Consider the following 20405-nt stretch of genomic DNA (forward strand, 5'->3'; position numbering starts at 1 on the left):
TCCTTCTGCTGGGTCATCTGATGTAATAACATTATTGGGCCTGCTTCAGATCACGTCAGAACTCCAAGATGCTGTGCTTTTCTGAGAGTAGGGAAGGGGATCAGCACAAGGGAATGAAGGAAGCAGACAAATGGCTTGCTCAGAGCATTGACCCCGTCACAGAGGCCCAAGTTATGTATCAAAACCATGGCTGCACTGAATAGCCATTGGGTATTTAAAGGCATGAAGATAACAGATAAATATTTGAATCACTGCACAGGGCTCCCGTTGACCATCATTTATGACTTTGCTATGTATCTGAGCAAAGAAAGGCTAAATGTTTACTAACAAGGCATTGTCAGCAGAGTTGCATTTTTTCCCCCACTGGTTACACTGCATGTCAAAATGGCTGTTATCATTACAAATACAATGTTTTTTGCTGTTTGAAGTCTAACTTTTTTAAAGGAAAAAAACCCACACATTTAACTGAGCAGGAAGAATGTCACGTAGACATTCTTTGTCTTAATGTTATTAATTTTGGTTTACTCAGTGATCTAAATAATCACAGAGAGTAGAAAGAACTGTGACTGTGACCACCACATAAACTCATAGAGCAATTTCAGATTCAAAGGATTGCATTAAAATGCTATATGTAAGATAGGCAAGATTTGTAGGGAGATGTAGCATCACTTACTAGGTCAACTGAAAGAACTGGAAGTTAAAAACTGACTCCCTAAAAATAGTCCTCTGTAAGTTAATTTGCTTGTTAGACCTTATCATATTCCACAGCTGCTTAACTGAAGAGGAAGAATGGGAGCAGAATACTGCAAAGTTGTTGCCACAATAATTGCGCTTAATCAAGCCTCTGTTACATCTGGCCAAACCAGGAGGTACTTTGGCGGTGATACAAAGGCTGTGTTTAAACCACTGCCTGGTGGATGGATACCGGATTGCATGTTAGGAATGATAYATCTGCAGGGGATGTAAGCAGCATCTCCTCTAAGGTCAAGGAGGAAGTCAGAAGAAGAATGCATGACAAGGAAGACAAGGAGAAAATATATTTGATTTTGCCATGGATTTGCCTCTCTTTGATGAGTTACGATGGTGTGAAAAGGAATCCACTGGCTGCACATCCTGCAGCTGGATCAGTAGGAGCTGAGCACAGTTTCTCATGCGGTAGGAAGGGACTGGTTCATGAGTAGCTAAGTCAGTCCCTCCAAAAGAAGAGGTCTCACTAATCCTTCTAATGCCTATCTGTTCTGGCCCTGGTGGCTGGCTCATGCACCTGACAGATTTTTCCCTGAACTGATTCAAGTCACCAGTTCAGAAGAAAATAATCCACTTTTGGTTTTGTTTTTAGATGGATTAATTTTCTGCCAGGTTAGTGAGCTGAAAAGTCTTRTGGAAGGCCCCAGCACAAGATGAATCTACTAATCTATGTAACTCTACCCCTGCTGAAAGCTGTTGCCAGTGTGATCTGGGGAGGGGGCTGAGAATTGTTCTCACCTATTAAAGAAGCACACCTATGTCTTCAAGCCTTGTTTGCATGAAGAAAAAATCTTAAACATTTTTCAGCTTTACTGTTGGAAGCAGTTGTGACAACAGATTTGTGTTTTGTCAGCCAGTGCAGACTGGCTTCGTGGGTATACCAGTTTCAGGTATGCTTAATAAAGAGGACTGAATACTAAGACTGAGAGAATTTCCTCAGACATCCACTGACTCCTTATAGTATAATATTCCCATAGCAATTAAATTCATTGCTTAATGGAAAAAATTAACATCCAGAAGGAATTTAGAAAGTTGCTAGCTATCTTCAAGACAATGCAGCAACTAGAAACAAAGTCACTGACCTAGCTGTTGAGCCATATGGGAACACCAAGTGGGATATACAGAATATTCTGAGGGAAAAGTATAAAAACAATTCTGTTCTGGAGCATGGTCTGGAAGCAGTTGGATCCTGTTCTTCTGGGCCTCCTTAGCAGCAGCAAGAGACACCTGGAAACATTCAAAAGCGTCTTGGGTTGGGAGATGGCCTTCCAGGGACTTTCAGCTCTCAGGTCTCTGCTGACCTTCCCAGGGAAGCTGTGAAGGAGCCAGAAAGCTTAACAGCTTTTCAGTTTATGGCTCTTCAGCAGACACCCTGGTAAGGTGCGAAAGCGAGCAACGGGAAGCTGGAAGCGTTGCCAGACACGGCGTGGGGGAGCTGTGGATCCTACAGAGCAGATGGAGGGAAGGAAGCAACACCGGCTTGTCTGTTTGGAGTGAAAAATCTTACTGAAATCCCTGTGCTTCTGAGAAACATGCCAATTCTGATTAATTGGAATTGCTTTTTTCCCCCTCAGGCAATCAGAAATTTTTTGACCAGCTTGAATTATTACTGTCTTGAACTGTGGAAAATAAATATTCCAGGCAAACCTCCTTCCACTTGGACAAATTCCAGCAAGACATGAATAAGGGCAAACAAATATTTGTTGGCATTTCTTTAAGCCTGAAGTGCACAGCCAGCGCAGCTGTGCATCTGAACGTGACGTGTATGCACTTGTCTGCTTTTAGGAGTCATCTAAAAGTGCTCGGTTAGCAATGTTTCAGCTTCATTACTGGGGGCACTGGTCACTTAAATTAGAATTGATGGTGCAGAGGAGCCCGGTGCTGCTTCACGCTGCTTGCTTCAAGACGCCTGTAACCCAGCACAGCTACTGAAGGATGGCACAGATGTAACAGGCTAGAGCTGTGCATGCAGAAGGGGGATGGTGCCACCGTCAGCATGCTCTGCTGTAATTCATTGAAGCCGGCTTATCAAAGCCCTGACAAAATCTGCATCAGGGCCAGTCACAGTAATCAGCTTGTCTCCTGGGTATTGTGATTTCCCTTTCCCTACTGTAGCCAGGTTGGCTCTTCCTTCTCTTCCAGCTGAGGCAAATGTAAGGTTTTGTTCAAAAACCCTGAAGATGCATGGGAGTCTGTGCATGCTGCAGCAGATACAATAACAGGATGGAGAACAGCTTGCAAAAGTGCATTGTGTTCTCAGAACAGCAGTTTTTCAGCTGTCTTGTTAGGTGTACAGTGTATAGAGAGCCTGGAATAGTCTGGAGGAAGATAACTCTGTAACTAAAAGCAGGCATAGCAGCAGACGCTGCTGTGTTGGGCACTGCACGGATATGGGTTTAGGTCCAGAAAAGGATTGTAGTGCCTCTTAAATGCCATCTAACTGCTAATCAAGTTCAAAATGTAGGTCCTAAAAATCCATTCARACCTCCTTGGAGGCCACTACAAGCCCTCAGATAGCTCACTTCTGCTGGCCAAGTCCCCTGCACTTCTGCAGAGTTGCTCCTTGGATCCGTACCTTTAGCCACAGGCCCCTCACTGGTGGTGCCCAGGCTTGGATGTGCACTCTGGGTGCGTGCACTGGCGCAAGCCCTGTGAGACCTGCTGCCAGAGGCTGAGGGTTCAAAGCAATGGTGAATCAACCTAGACCGTTCTCCAGCATTTCCTGCTGACTAACTTCTGTGGTTCGTGCTTTGTGTGCACACTCCGTAGGTGTCTCGATGCACCAGTCGGAGAGGCAGGATACCTGGAGGTCACAGAATACGTCGAGAGTCAAGGTATACTGCGACAATCAGTTCTGTTTATGATATACAGCTTTGTCATGCTCCACAGTTCTCTAAATAAAGTGAACAGATAACAACAGCACCCTCCAGGCACAGAGCCTCTGAACCAGTTTGGATGCAAATGCTGTGAAATTCTGAATCAGAATTCAATCTCTTTGAGTTCATATTCAGATTCAGAGGAGAGGATGGAAAAAGAGGGAGAGGAGAAATGATTGTCCTCCCTGGAAAAAGGCTGTGTGAAGATATGCCATATGGAACTTGAATAACTTGAGTAGGTCTTGGTCATTTAAGAGCAACTGCCTGCAGTGAAATTTTGATAAAGAATTTCTGTTAATGTAGGAGTTTGCATTCATTATGGAGTGTTTTCTGCTTATTTACTCTTTGTGAATTATCTGGTTATTAATTTTAAAACTGCTGTGAAAAACTATTAACATCTAATGAGTCATATGAATGAAAATGATGATGAGCTCTTGAGAGATTAATGTAGCTTGTCTTGTTGATAAGGAATGAGAAACCCACAAGTGAGAGCTTATTGCTTGCAGTTTCTTCTACTCAGGCCCCTGTTCCTTGGGTTAAATGCATCCATAATGACCTAAAATTTATGGTGGGATGGCTCAGCTTTTAAAAACATATGCAAATGTTTCATCAAAGCTTTGGATTTGCTAGACAGACTGCCAACACTACAGCACATGCAAAAGGGAAGAGAATTTAGTGTTTCAAAAGGTGCCTTAGATGGTTATTCGCTGACTCTTTCCTCTGCCCCTTTCCTGAAGAATCATGGACAGAAAAGTATGACATAAGCTCAGAAATAGCGCTAATAAAATGCAGATGGTATAAAAGAATGGTTGTTTGCATGTCTAAATGTTATTCTTCTACAGGCCCTGCAATTCCTGTCGGGGTGGATGTGCAGGTTGAAAGCTTGGACAGTATTTCTGAGGTTGATATGGTATGTAACCTTCTTTTAAGCCTTGATTATTGCTAGTCATGAAAAATCTCTCCCATTTGAAACCCATAGGTTTCAAATGATTGGTCTTGAAAATAAGGGCCACATTCAGCAAACTAAGAGAGGCACTAACTTGAAGACTGAATTAACCATGATGATGATCAAAGAGTTATCTCTCCATCTTCAGATATAGAAACTTAAAACTTCAAGGGGAAAAAAACCTTGAAAATGAAATGGGAGAATAATCAGTGTTATGAAGGATACATTATAATCAAAACCATGAACAATCGCGTGTCTTTCATTACATCTCTCAGGGAGTCCTTACTGGTTTGCTTATGGAGGTTTGAAGGTGTATATTGAAGTTCATAGAAGTGCTGCTTATTACACACATTTTCTTCCTTAGGGAACCATTGAGTCCATTTGTTTAAATGCATGCTTAAAGGAGGTACTTTAGCAAAACAAGCTGGCATCATAAATGAGAATTAGCTGCTCCCTACCCCTTCATCACTAAAAGTAAACTCTCTAATTCAGTGCTGAGGCACACAACTGGGAACAGTCAGGGTGGCCTTGAACTACCTCTGCCAAAGGTGAATTTGGTTTCTGCTGGGAAATCATTTCCATTTTGGAACCGTTTTTCAGKCATTGATGCAGTTCGAGAAATTTCCACTAACTTGAACTGTGATTTTCCTTATTTTTTACTCTTAAAAAATGGAGGAAACACAGATGCAGCTGTAAACTCTCAACAGGTTTCAAGGAGTTGTCAGTAAAAGGTGCATTTGCAAGCATTTTCCTTTTTTTTTTTTGACTATAGTAAATGGAATAAAAAAACTGGAAAGAGAAATGGAAAGGGGAACATAGAGAAGAAGAGAAGTCTTTTTGTTTCCGTTCTCCTTTTGTCCTTTCTTCCTGGTTCTTCTTGAGCACCATCCCTGGAGGTGTCTAGGCAAAACATGAAGATTTAAAGGAAGACCTTTAGCTTCAGAGCATCTGTAGTTTGTAATGCATATTGTTTCTAGAACTGTCAGGTAATTTCTGTGATAAGACTTTTTTGGGGGAAACTCCCTTTTGTCCTGCAGTTGTTTCTTCTTCAAAAAATACAGTGAGAATTAGAAAAAAACACTGGTACCACGGTGATTAAAAAGCAGAAAAAAGGGTTAGAGGGGCTCTGCCAGCTTTGGAGCAGCTTATAGTCTTTCTCTAGTAGTAACTCAAAGGCTGATTGGGTTTTGCTGGAGTAAAATTGCATCTTTGTTACAAGGATGGAGCTTGTCAGCCTGGATATTGAAAGAGAGGTTTTTGGGGGGATGCATGCAATGAAGTGGGTGGGAGGGAGCTCTAAACACAGGAAAGGACTGTTGCAAGGAGATTTGGGGCTCTAATATTTCAAGATAATGTCATAGSAGCAAAGAGGCCTAATTAGTGCAAGTGAGTAACTTGCCACGCTTTCTCTCAGAAGCATCTGGTTTCAGCAGAAATCTTGTCTGTCAGAAAGTTTTGAGATCAGCTCTCTTTCCTGGAGTTATAAATATCTCCACAKTCCTATTTTCCCACCGCTGGAGAAGTAATTTCCAAAGCAGTTGCTGACTTGTATTCAGTGGGGGAAGAACTGGTCAGTCCGGGTTACGTTAGTTTGTTTTTTTGATGGTCCGTGCTAGAGTGGCAAGTAGAGACCTATTTGTGGAGGGGAGAGCCGGCTGCCCAGCCAGCGGGAGTCGTGCCACTTGCACCTGCGCCAGGGAGTGCTCCCCCTCGCCGGCTGCGGGAACACAGGGCTGCTTCGAATCACTGCATGGGGTTGGTGCTCCTAAAAATCACATACCTTCAGTCTGCCAGCCTTTGCCTATAGCTGCTTCTGAGGGCACCTGCCTGCCCCAAAGAAGAAACCAGACCAGCTCGGGACCCACTATACTGTAAGACGGAGTGTGTGAATGAGAGCAGCCAGGGGACATTTAAAGCCTGTGCTATTAAAAACCTGTACCTGTCTGGCACAGATGGTCTGCGGCAGTGTGCGCCAGTTGCGGGTGCCATCAGGGCCTTAGCATGCTCCCAGCTATGCCGGAGAGTGGTATGTGCACTCCAATGCAAGGCACTTCTGCTGACTCCTTTGCTGTGCCTCTGGCATATATTCTCATTCTTGTGACTGAGTATATAACCTGTTTTCCAAGGTGTTTCCTTTCCACAAATTGCGAAGTAAACCCTTTTCTCAATTTGTAGCTGTGTGTGCAGGTCAGAAAGGAACAACCCGTTAATGATTGCAAACTGCTTTATTTGACTCACACTGAGGGGAAGCATCCATAAACTGGATTTTATACTTAAAAGCCATTGTCAGCTGCCACTTTGGCTTGATGTTTACTTGCAGCATTGCCAGTGCATTGGCTGTCAGAGGCCCATTTGGGGAGGGAAAGGTGCTGAAGGTGAGAGGAGAGGGCTCCTGCCCAGTGGGACCAGGCAAGGGGCCAGCTGGGAGCCGGGGTCGTTGCCTGCTGTTGGCATTGGTCCATGCCCTCCCTATGCCTCGACAGCAGCTATAGCTCATTTGTGAGTCCCTGACCGATGCTGCACACATCCCTGTCCCCTTGCCCAGGGAGCCTTCCCATCTGCAAAGAACCAAAACAGAAAGTCAGATTAATAGATGGCTTGTCATCATCAAAGCAAAAATGAAGACGCTGCAGTGATGATTTTAAAAAACAGTTGCTGAGCGCTAGGGAAGAGATCCTAGCCTGCGTTGCTGCCTGCCCCGACTTGGCAGCTGCAGCTGCCATAACCACTTGCTTAACTGAGAGCATAAAGAAGAAAGTGTATTTGATCTCTCACCATGAAAGAGTAGTTTCAGCTCTGAAAGCTGCAGCTGCCAGGTTGGGATCAACAAACAGATGTTTTCCTTTGTGTGACTGAAGCTCCTGCCCCCCCAACAAGCTTAAAAGAGAGCTTTATTTATACTCTTGTGTAGTAGGAAAAGCAGTTCCCTCCCTTGGCTGCTGTTTGCAATAATTTAGTTCCTTTTTAGGATGAATTGCTTTGTGTTTAGCCTGATCATTAAGCTCATTTTGAAAGGATTTCCTTTCAAACCTGCTAGTGATCCTACAGTTCTTTAACATAATTTTGCCAGGATTCAAGAATCTTTCCTGTAGTGCAGTGCTTCTCTTGGGGCATATTCATGWCCTTTTTAGGACTGAACATTACTGGCTTCTGCAATTCATCCCTTACAGGCAATTCAGGCTACAAAGCTGCCCTATTGCATGAGGGTCCTTCAGGGCCTGATGGGAAATGTTCCAGCACCTCCTTGTTGCTAGAGGGCTTGCAGTGTAACTTGATATGAGTGGATGTATATTTTGTTTTGTCTGGAAATTATTTTGTCAGCAAAATCCGTTCCCAAAGAGTATTGGTCCAAGAAAGAAACAGCAGTTGGGACAGGGTAGATTTCATCTACCTGGTAGCAGTGAGTTTTCTTTCTGGTGTGTCATAGATGTAAAATGCAGCACTGACAGCCCTCTTTCTGGTTCTCTTCTTTTTCATGAAGGATTTTACTATGACTTTGTACTTAAGGCACTACTGGAAGGATGAGCGTCTCTCGTTCCCCAGCACCACCAACAAGAGCATGACCTTCGACGGCAGGCTCGTGAATAAGATCTGGGTGCCAGATGTCTTCTTCGTGCACTCCAAAAGGTCGTTCATTCATGACACGACCACGGACAACATCATGCTGCGAGTGTTCCCCGACGGTCAGGTACTCTACAGCATGAGGTAAAGATGCAGCCCCATGACTTGCCAGCCCCCCTGGGTCTTCCCCACGAATACTGCTCTTGACATCGTTTTGGTGACCGCAAGAACACTTACTACCAACCCTGCTGCTACCACAGCTGAACCAGAGCCCTGTTTTCAGCCCTGTCTGGGACCAGATGCTTCACAGGAAGCTGCAAGAAACCCTGCTGTGGTCAGCAGCAGGATAATCTCCTCCCCAGGGAAGTGTACTCCTAACTCTGCAGTCGAGGAGGGCTTAGTCGGTCAGGAGWGTTTGTCCCAGGGTCAATGTGTGATTAAACCGGAAGCTGCTGATATACCAGATGGTGACCTCTAGAATTATTCTATTTTGCTTCCTGTTTGTCTAGAAAAACTTGTTTTTTTTGTTTTTTTTTTTTTTTGTTGGAGTGTGCACATTGATATACAGGTTTAAGTTTATTGAAGCCGAAAGGGCTGTTTTAAAAACACCCTGATTTTCTAACATGTTTGTTGGCTGAAAGAATCCTGAGGCATTTCCCAGCAGATTTCATTTCCTTTAGAAGAATACAAAAAGAGATGTGGAGAATAACACACTGCCAGAGGAGAAAAGCTCAAGAGCCCAGACAAAAAGACATTTTCCCAAGGCAGAAAACTTTCTCACAAAGTACAGTGACCTTTGAATGTTTTATAGCACATGGGTTTCTATTCTAGTATCTCTCTGGAAATTATTCACTTCAGTCACAATAAAATAATTCTCAAGAACTAGGAAAGCTTTTTTATAAAGTTTGATTTAAGACACTGTTTCTCTTTGAAGAATAAACATACTGGATGATGTTGTCCTAGATAGGGCAATATCCCACTGAACCAGGGGGCTCTAAAGTTCATTGGCTCTGTATTCCAAGTATAATTCTATTGAATTTATTAAAAAAATGTACAAATTGTTAAAACCACAAAAGAAATGTGTGTGTGTAAGAATGTGAATATACAYCATTTGACCCCTTAATTTTGCCCAGTCTTACTGATTTACAAAATCCCATCTCAATCAAATGTTTAGGTACACTTTCCCTGCTCTGAACCCATTTAATAAATCCATTTATTTTGGGAAAGACCCAGTTACTCACACCTTAGCTGAGCACCTAAAGATGCTATCCATTTTATTAGAGTTGGATTAGAAAGAAGGTACCACAGGGAAGCAGAGACAAGAAATACAGAAAAATCCTAAGAGAGAGATTAGATGAAAGCTTGGGTCGGTATGGAGGGAAGAGCAGGAGATGGTTAGAGACCACTTTGGCAGATGTTGCTCGGGGAAACTAATCATCCATTTCCATTGCTAACATCCTACAATTCTCATGCACTGAAGCCAGCAGCATATTGCTCATTAGCAGTGTTCAATAACCAAAATGAAGGATAATATTTTTAATGACGAACATTGGCTCTATTCAGTTCTGCTCATTTGCCCAGATGCAGTTTATTTACTTTCACAGTTCTCTGTGAGTGATCAAACAGGTAGTGTGACTTTGTAATCTTATCCCATGAGAGAGAAGGATGTGAGTAACCTCAGCTGACTGCACTTGAGTTAAATGGATAATTTGATTCCTTACTGTGATTTTAACAACTTAACAAGGAGAACAATAATCTGAGTGATATTTGGTCCTGGCAATGTTTAGGACACTCAGAACATGATCCAGCTGCCTAAGCACAGATGTGTAATGGAAATGCACTCAGGTGTCTGAGAAATCTGCATGGAGTTGGCACCYGTTATGGGTTATGATGTTCCCTGATGTGCCTTCTGGAGTGGCAGCTGGAGGTCAGATGAAATACCTCGATGTGTTGTGAGACACCTAGGTGTGAGCAACTCAGTGAAGCCTTTGGGGTGTCRTTCAGCTCCAAATCAAGTCACCTAAATGTGGGTGTTAAGTGATGTGCAAGATGCTGTATACTCTTCTGTAGTCAGCAGAGACTTACATCTTGATTCAGTTGCCCATATGTGAGCACCTGGTGCCATTTGGGCTGTCCTTGAGTGTCTGAGACGTCCCCATGGGGTTGAGCTGATATGACACAGGACCCATAGGCAACTGTGCCCTTCTGGAGGGAGCTGGAGGCCAGGCAGATACTTTCAAAAGGTACCAGATTGTCTGCATGTGGGCAGCTGAATCAAGCCCCTTGTGAATGCAGTCAGTGGGACTAGAATCTTCTCACCCTGGGATGGACAGACAGACTTGCTCTCTAGGCTCTGCCCTATTGATTGTATTGATTTGATCTCTGCTGATTAAAATGGCCATTCAGAGCATTTTGTTAAARGCATTTTGCAGCACATGTGGGTTCTCTCAGGATGTGCATCTACCATATGTCATGTGGTAGTGTGAATGTAAGCAGACTGAAGTGAGAGGTGTTTCATTCCTCGTGGGGGCCTTGTGCATTCAAGGCCACTTGAATACTACACTTTAACCGAGGAATATTTTATTGATGAACTGAATTTCTGTTCCTGACTAATGAATTGTTAATGACTACAGACTATGCTACAATTTAGGTGACCCTGAAGAAGGAAAATAGCACCAAGTTGTACAATGTTTAAATGCTACACACAACTAGTCATTACTAGTCATAATTACAATGTCCCTTCTGGGACATATTCCCCAAAAGCATATTTAAATTTAGCTCATATGGCAAAATTCTGCTCTACTTTGTAGTCAAAGCCAATACCACGTGCTTTTTAGCACTGATAGTACATAGGTCAGAGTAGGATTTGGATCACAATTCCTTGAACAGAAGAAAAGTTCTTTATCAACATCTGCAGTAAATTCAGAAAATGGTCACAGCCAACATAAGTGGGCCTTTGGAATGGTGACTCACAGCTCATTTGCCCCTATTAAGTTGGGAACGCCATTGCAAATATGTCCACAAGAGAAAGTTTACTGATCCTCTGGAAAATTTGTCACATAATTTTATGTGCAATTAGACTCAGATTTAAAAACTGAATCTGGAGATCTTGCAGAGCTTTAGCTAAGACTTGAATTTAACAGAGACTCCTTGAAGAATAGCTGCACCCATTTTACACCCCCTGCCCTCAGTAATAAAAAACCCTCCCAGATTAAAAGAATTTGATCCAGGACTGAAAGAAGCCATTTTTGCCTTAATGCTTTATATATTGGAAGAATTTTCTGGCTTGCAATATGGCTGGTTCATGGCTTAGGCTTCATTGTTGGGGTGACTATGGCAGGAACTGAGCAAAGGGGAAAATGAAGAAACCTTAATCAAACTAGACATAGAGAAACCTTCAAATGTAAATGGTAAAGTTATTTTTTTAAATTGTTGCCTTGTAGGGAAAAACTTGGATATAACATAGAGTAGAAGTATCAGTATTGTCATTAGTATTACTGTAATGTCCAAGATAGTGCTTTAATTCCTTGATAGTTATTGAATTTACAGTTTCCTTCGGAGTTTTTGTGCATAGTCCKTCTCTCCTGGACTTAAATAATTGCTAGGCATTTTCTTGGGTGTTTTATGCTAATATTATGCATAATTGCTGGTTTTAAAGCTGCAAAATGATTTATCTATATTAACATTCTCCCATCATTGATCCTCATAGAAAATAACCTTTCTGTGTTTGGTTTTCTAGGATCACAGTGACAGCAATGTGCAACATGGACTTCAGTTGCTTCCCCCTGGACTCTCAGACGTGTTCTCTGGAGCTGGAAAGCTGTATGTTGTATCCCTGTTCCTAGCTAAACGCACTCCATAGCTAGCTGCAGACACATAGGCTAACATGTTTCAGAATATAGTCTATTTTAGAGCCTGAAAAAATGTTCACTGAAGTAACTGGGAGTCTTTCTATTGATTTTCTGGGTGGTATATCTGGCCCTTTGGGTGCAAGAAAGAGGGGAATCTTCAAGGAAAGTATTCTTGTATGAATTATAGTAGATGGCATTTACAAAAAACCCCGCCATCAGAAGTGTTCAACATAAGTTGTTTCTCAACAGCTTGCTGATGAGAAATTTTGGGGTGAATTTTTGCGGTGTTCATTGCTTCTGGCTAGAAGGTGATATTTTCAAATGTCACAGTAAAAAGCTGAGTTTCAAGACAGTTGTTTTTGGTTTCTCTAAATTTCCTCATTGATGGGCTTTATGTATGATAATCCTGATCCTGCAAACAGTTTGAGTTGTCCTTCTGAGCTCAGCTTCTGTAATGGGAAGTAGTTGTCTGATGAAAAAATGCTTTGAACAATAAGATTCCCACAGATCTTCTGCAGACTTTCTCCAGGGTGTTCCAAGACTAATGTCTAATTGTTTTGAGGTCCTCCCGGGTATTTAACTGAAATTTTCCTTTACCAAAAAACAGAATCACAGAAACATAGAATAGTTTAGGTTGGAGCGGACCTCTGGAGATCAGCTGGTCCAATTCCCTGCCCAAAGCARGGACAACTTTAAATTTAGAGTGGGGTGCTCAGGGCCATGTCCAATCAGGTTTTGATTATCACCATGGTAATGGAGACTCCACAAACTCTCTGTGCAGCCTATTCAGATTTTTGACTGCCCTCATCATGAAGAAGTTTCCTTATACCTGTTTGGAAAATCCCTTGCTGGAGTTTGCATCCATTGCCTGTTGTCCTTTTGCTCTCCATCTCTAACAAGAGTCTGAGAAGAGTCTGGCTCCATGTTCTCTATAACCCTCTCTATAACAAGGCAGCAGCTGGATACCACCATAGACCCCTCTTCACGCTGAACAAACAGCTCCTCTCCTCTTATGTGCTCCAGCCCCTAACCATCTTAATTACCCTTTTTCATTCCTCATTCCTATCACTCTAGGTAGTTCTTCAAGTTTTGCGTTTACAGTCTTCAAATATTTCTAGATTGTTGCTTCAAAACATACCTGTCATTTTTGCTTTTATCATTTTAAGATAGTTTAAGCTGTCTGTGTTTCCGTCTTTCTCTAAATTCAGCCATTTTACTCATAGCTACTTCTTCTGAGTTATGAGTCCATGTTGCAAATCAGTTAGCAATCCTTTGTCTATATTTTTTGGTATGTGATGCTCAGAATGGCACCATTCTAGCTGTGTTTTTACCCATGTGGAGTAAAGTGAGGATGTGTTTCCCTGAATCAGGATAGTCTGGATTTCTTTTTGTTGCTATGGCACATCATATGGCAAGATCTCTTCAAACCACTGTCTTTTTCAAAATTTTTGGCGGCTTTACTACCTGCCAAAGATGCCTTTCTGTTTCTTAGTTTTCTCTGGATCTGTTAACCATTTTTTTCCTCCAAGCTAAAGCCACACTACATTGTGTTTCTTCTTTCCCTAAGATGCTTACACTGATGAAGATCTGATGCTTTACTGGAAAAATGGGAACGAATCTCTGAAAACTGATGAGAAGATTTCTTTGTCTCAGTTTTTGATACAAAAATTCCATACTACATCAAGACTGGCTTTCTACAGTAGCACGGGTACTGGCCTTTTCTAATTTAAATGCTATTTCTATATTAACTACTTGTGTGAGATCTCTCGTCTGACTTTGTTTGCACTTGTCTTCTGTGGTATGGCACTGAAATGTGATCTCCACTGTCTGGAGAATACATGATGATCAGAAATACCATGAAAGATTGTTTTCTCTTTTCTCTACTCTTTAGAAATAAAAGATCAAAAGACTGGTGTCTTACCATGCAAGCTGTTCTCACTGCTTCTGGCTTTCCTCTCTCTAAGGTTGGTACAATCGCCTCTACATAAACTTCACCTTGCGCCGACACATCTTCTTCTTCTTGCTCCAAACCTACTTCCCTGCCACTCTGATGGTCATGTTGTCCTGGGTGTCTTTCTGGATTGACCGCAGAGCAGTACCTGCCAGAGTCTCTTTGGGTGAGAGCAACTACAACAAGCCAAACAAGTGTTAAAATTTTTAAATGTGAACGTTTTTTTCAGGAAAGGAAATTTTCCACTTTGTTGGTTAAAGATATTGGAGAAGCAAATGTCTGTTTTATCTGATGATTAATATAATGTAAAACTTGCAGTTTGTCTTAAGTCCTTTGTCAAAGCAGTCCTCCTGACTGATATTTAACTCATGTCAAAGAGCTCTCTTTTTAAAAAGAAAGACAAGCAGAAAAGAGAGATTTCAATATTTATGAGTCAATGAATCAAGATTTCTCACCATTGTCCAATCCTGCAGTCCTGAGACAAACACTGCCATCAGTGATGGCGGATTTTTATAGGAGTTTAGGCACCGACAGAGAGATATGGGTTTCTGCTATGATTGTCATGAGTGCCTAGAATTAGATCCAGAAAAGGATCTTGCTGTGTCCCAGCTGCCCTAGTGGGTGCCCCAGTACAGGTACGTGTCTTCCCAAACTGCCGGCACCTGTGCTGTGGCCAGTTGCCTGCTCCAGGTTGCCTGGAGGGAGTCAGCCTGGCATATCTTCACAAAGTTAGGGAAGAAAGGCAGCAGGGCATCAAACCCTATTAACATCTACAAACCTAGATGTTCCTCAATCTATCATACCTCTGGGGACAATCAGGGCACCTCTGATAAAAGGATAAAACCAGTATATTAGCCCTACAGTTTGTCTCAGTCAGAGAGCTGTACACTGCAGTACACATATGAGAAGAGACAGCCAAGAGTCTACTTCRCTGAAAGAAGTGTGTACAGTGGATATTATTAAAAAAAAAAAAAAGATTCTGTTTAAAAGTGTAGAACAGTAGCTGTGCTTCCAGTGGTCACTAGTTTAAAATGGCTGAAGAAGCTATGAATGCTTTTTGGTTCTGTTTTCTATATTTAAGAGGCTTTGGAAACTTGTAAACATTTTTCTTTGCATGACTATCTAGACAAAGTATATATTATTTTGCATGATTTTATCTATATCTGTATAAATATATATATACATACAGCAGTATATATATATCCACACACACACACACATATATATATGGAGAGAGAGAGAGGAATGCATACACACACACACACACACACACACACACGTGTGCGCACACACACACATATAGTATAATGACTGTTGTTCGAAACTTTTTGATTCCCATACCTTGAACTATAGGTTTATCAAGATTCCTTGAGATAAAAACATAATACCTTCTTTTGCACTGTTTCATGCAAAACATTTCTACAGCCACACAGTATAGATTTTATCTTCACTGCTCGTCCCTTTTGAGGTCAGTGATTTACATCAAATCTTCTTTGGCTGTGACCAAAAGTCAGTAACTACTAGGTTGCTTTCTGATGGTCCCAGTAGCACAGATTGGTACAGCTAGAAAACAAGAGTCCTTTTCACCACTGGTATTAGTGGACCTGGCTCTAAGCACTGTGTTAAAGCAAAAAAACTTGTCTAAAGGAAATCAGAGCAACTTCCTCAGAGGAATGAGGCATCCTAACCCTGCAGGTTAAGGAGGGAGATAAACGCTAACCGTAGTGAAACAAGGGTTACTCCATCGTTCCTCAAAACTGAACCCATCATGTGCACAGAAGTGCAGGCAGTGGAGTGGTTCTGTATTGGCTGGAGAGATACTTATCACTGAATGCATCAAATCGAATATCTGTAAGCCAATGTAGAGAATAATTTTGGGGCTTTTTGAGACAAAAATTCTACATTAGTGGTCTTCTGGACTGTATCAGCCAAYGGCATTTATTCCTCTTGCTTCTTTCCAGGGATAACCACCGTGCTGACCATGTCTACAATCATCACAGGAGTGAATGCCTCCATGCCCCGTGTTTCCTACATCAAAGCAGTGGACATTTACCTGTGGGTCAGTTTTGTGTTTGTCTTCCTCTCGGTGCTGGAATATGCAGCAGTGAATTACCTGACTACAGTGCAAGAGCGGAAGAAGAGGAAGCTCCAGGAGAGGGTGAAAGAAACTTTTATTTTGTTTATCCATTTATTCTTTTCTTTTTTCCAGCTAATTGTCTCTATATTGGCTGTTTCATGTGTCTGTAAATAGGAAAACATTGATATCCATGTGTGTATAATTCAATTTGTTTACACTGCTCAACCTGATGCTGAAGTACTGATACCACAAAAACATGTGTTGGACTTATGGGTCCTTGTAGAACCAGCAAAGGAGAGGAGAGCATGATCAGAACTGGGGAAGTCTGCAACCTGGGACTGTATGGGGTTGATAACAGGGGAAACATTAAATCTGATATTTCACTGCAGATGCCACAACTGTTATATTTTTAAGTAAAGATAGTACTCAGAGTGAATTAATGTCCCCTCTCAATAGACAGCTTCACTCTGGAAACAGGATTCAATGAAAGTAATAGTAGACTTATTCCCTGAAACCAAACACATGCAAACAACATTCAGCCAATTTTATGTTTGTACTTTTTATGTGCTATGACAGGTCTTATCCTGCATCCTTGGAGATTTTCAAGACCCAATTGGATAAAGCCCCAAGCAACTTGGTCTGACCCTATAGCTGGCCCTGCTTTGAGCAGGTGGTTGAACGAGAGACCTTCTGATGTCCCTTCCAACCCCTTCTTCTTTGTTCTTAAGCAAAACACCATCATCCTTTGAGCACTAAGGTTTGGGACCCTTTTCTTCAGCCCCAACACATCCAGAACATCACCAGATTATACAACTTCATTCTTCCCATTAGAATCTAAGTCTACAGCTTGGTTACCTACCGCCTTTTGTTCCTGGAGAAACTGTTATTGGTATAGTATCAGTCTTTCAGAAATGCCAATGCAGACAGCATCTTTCTGATGATTAGATCGCGACGTCTGAATCACTCTTTTGACTTTGCATTTCCTTCTCTTCCCCTTCTACTTCCTTCTATGGCATCCTTGAAGTATTGAACAGCTCCCCTACCAGCCCAGTACCTTTCCTAGTTGACACCTCATCAAAAATTGTCAGATACATTTTAAAAATTGATTGCAATAAATTCAATAAACTCTTGTGACAGAATTTTACCTATGTCCAAGGCCTTTTCAACAAGAGTGAGACTCTGGAAAGCTACTTAAACAGGCCCAGTGTCATCCCAATCTGCCTGTACATCTGGATATTTGATTTAGCTCTGCCCACATCAACCTAGTCCTCACCCAGGGCACAGCAGTTCTCTGCAACACAAGATAGAGTTGTTCTGTGCAAGAACTTTCTTCCTTCTCCCCTGAAAAAATAAAAAAATCCAGGATGAGTTGCATCAGGATCTTTATCCATCAGCTGATAGGTCCAGGAGACAGTTCTGGGCTCCCCAGTACAAGAGGGATGTGGCACTACTGGAGCAAGTCCAGCGAAGGGCTACAAAGATGATGAGGGGACTGGAGCATCTCTCTTATGAGGAAAGACTGAGAGAGCTGGGCCTGTTCAGCCTGGAGAAGAGAAGGCTGAGAGGAGATCTTATCGACGTGTACAAGTATCTGAAGGGAGGGTGTCAAGAGGATGGGGCCAGACTCTTTTCAGTGGTGCCCAGTGACAGGACGTGAGGCAACGGGCACAACCTGAAACACAGGCAGTTCCATCTGAACATGAGGAAAAAATTCTTCACTGTGAGGGTGACAGAGCACTGGAACAGGTTGCCCAGAGAGGTTGTGGAGTTTCCTTCTCTGGAGATATTCAAAACGTGCCTGGATGCGATCCTGTGCAATGTGCTCTAGGTGACCCTGCTTGAGCAGGGGGGTTGGACTAGATGATCTCCAGAGGTCCCTTCCAACCTCAACCATTCTGTGATTCTGTGATTGATTAATTTGATAATATTGATTACCACCAATGTTGGTAATGGAAACAAAGATAATAAGCAGCACGATTGAAGGGATTGTGATAAAATGTAGGTTAAGGACTCCTGAAGAAGCAGTAGAGATGGTTCTCACAGTAAATGCAGCTCTTGTCAGCCAGTGCTACTCCCCTGTGAAAGACCCAAAGAATCTGAATTTGAATACTTCAGACTGCCCAGAAACGGACTCCGTGTGGTGTCCCCACCAATACATTAAATGTGCCCAGGCAAAAGTCCGACTGGCATGGAGTATCTACTGTTAAAGCTTCTTTGCCTCAAATCCAGAGCACTCACCTGTGAACTGCCTGTGGGGAATAGGCTGGTGGTTGATGCTAATTCGTGAGCCATGCATGGGAAATTTTGGGTGCTAGTTGGCCTGAAAAAAAATGAGTCAGTCAAGTTCTCTGGCAGCATTTAATTTACTGGTGTAGACGTAGCCTAAAATTATTGTGGAGTGAAATTATGTAACTAACTTCTGTGTGTATATGTCTGTGTGAAGAWAGATGCAATTTAACACTGCATGGAAATTGCTTTCTAGTGTCTTGGGCTCCCTTGTCCGCCTGGGTGACTGTCAGTGCACACAGTACTTTAAGCAAAAGGGAATAACGCTATGCTCTCAAGCCAAACTGTGATTCCACCTGGGGGCTAAGGGTAAAACTATTGAATTTTTCTTCCAGTTGGGTCCTGCAGCAACTAGCTTATTGCCACTAACTGCTTACCACTTCACCCACCCACTGTCTCCTGGACCTATCAGCTGATGGATAAGGATCCTGATGCAACTCTCCTGGATTTTTTTATTTTTTCAGGGGAGAAGGAAGAAATAGGAGATATAGTTTATCTTCAGAGACAGTCAAAAATAAGTGTCTTTATGCAATAAAATACTCTCAAGTTCTATGTATACTTGCTTAGTATAAAATATGTCTCAAAACCCAGTTTATGTTCAGCTGCATCCATGGAGTGTTCTAAAAGATCCCCAGAGTGATGGGTCTAACAAGTAAAAAAAATGGGCTACAACCTTGTCATGTTTTTCCTGACATCATTTGCTGATGCTGAATCATTTGGTTATGACTAGAACACAGAAAACAATTCATAATTTGATTTTCATGTCATCAGTAAGCAATGTGATTGGTTGGTTAAAAAATTTGAGGAAAAAGCCTTGTGTCCATAGTTTCCTGAGTAGCATGCTTAATATACTGTATTTTCATGTATATATCTTTTGTTATTTTAGCTGAAGTTATCCGTGAAAACAAGTCCTTGGATAATCAAAACACTGAAGTCAGTGGAAGGGGGAATTTGGGGCAAAGTGCTATTGGGTAAGGAAAGCAGTCTGTGAGGGATCAGAGGCAGTAATTCCTAGGAGAAAGCAGGATTTGGAGTCCATTTTCCTTGCGTGCAACTATATAACCCATGTTGTTGAGACAGAACACCTACAGATTTTAAAGATGAAAAGACAGTTTTTGCAATTTGAAGTTCTAACTGTATTCAGTGTTTTTCTTAGACTTGTGGAATGAATTCTGGTGCTGCTGAAGTTAATGCAAATTTTGACATTGACTTCAAAAGGGCTGGGATTTTACGTTGGTCTTTTAACTAGTCCTTTCTTTGGTTTAAAATCAGATTTACAAAGGAAATATGTACATCTATGAAATCAGAACCTGGCTCTTTTTTCCATAATATTTACTGAAAAAGCTGTTTCCACAGATATAACTGCATCTTGCCTTTGTATATTTTTTGAAACAAAGAATACGTAACAAGGCATTTCAAAATAGCCATCCTGAACAGAGCTAGCTAAAAAAAACCTTTTGGTTAGCTTTTATATCCACTAAAGCACTTTTATAATCACTTGTTCTGAATCAGCTTGTCCAAGCAGTGTAGCTAAGCTACATGTCTTTCTTTTGGAACACGAGCATAAAAATGGGAGTTTTGCTGAAAGAGAAACTTACTGAATCTCAGCTAAAATTTCAAGTTCTACTATTTACAAGCTGTCTGTAAAAAGAAGGCATCATTTTTATTGCTAATGTATTCTTCCAGTGTTCAGCTATATTTCTTGTTTGTGCTCCTAGTTTCCATGTACGTGTGGGATACCTCATTCAAAAACTATGATGCTGGATGGAAACTACAGTGAATCTGATGCCAACAGCCTGGCAGGTTCWACGAGAAGCCAGATGGTCCCAGAGGAAGAAAAACAAGAAAAGATGGTTGTGCACCTGACTATGAGCAATGAATCTAATTCATCAAGGAAGAGAGGCCTGAAGGGCCATATGGGCCTGCGCATCATCCAGAATGCTCATGCAATTGATAAATACTCAAGATTAATATTTCCAGGCACCTATATATTTTTTAATTTGATATATTGGTCTGTCTTTAGCTAGGCATGCTGTGGCAGCAGTGACTGAAGCAGAAAACATTTACAAAGCTCTCTTTTGTTGGTTCTTTTTAAACCCAGTTTGGATGG

The 20405-nt window shown here is 41.8% G+C and overlaps 1 protein-coding gene across 1 annotated transcript in view; it reads left to right on the forward strand.

The window, feature by feature from the left end:
- The window catches only part of LOC112974977 (gamma-aminobutyric acid receptor subunit rho-2), a 43713-nt gene extending 23391 nt beyond the window's left edge, over positions 1 to 20322 (forward strand). The window contains exons 3-9 of the mRNA XM_026084509.1: positions 4466 to 4533; positions 8051 to 8274; positions 11870 to 11952; positions 13549 to 13689; positions 13946 to 14098; positions 15894 to 16090; positions 20014 to 20322. Coding sequence (XP_025940294.1) covers positions 4466 to 4533; positions 8051 to 8274; positions 11870 to 11952; positions 13549 to 13689; positions 13946 to 14098; positions 15894 to 16090; positions 20014 to 20322 — 1175 coding nt within the window. The remainder of the gene's footprint in view (positions 1 to 4465; positions 4534 to 8050; positions 8275 to 11869; positions 11953 to 13548; positions 13690 to 13945; positions 14099 to 15893; positions 16091 to 20013) is intronic.
- The last annotated feature ends 83 nt before the right edge of the window (positions 20323 to 20405 follow it).

Source organism: Apteryx rowi, unplaced genomic scaffold (assembly GCF_003343035.1).
Source record: "Apteryx rowi isolate R43461 unplaced genomic scaffold, aptRow1 scaffold_643, whole genome shotgun sequence".
NCBI lineage: Eukaryota > Metazoa > Chordata > Aves > Apterygiformes > Apterygidae > Apteryx > Apteryx rowi.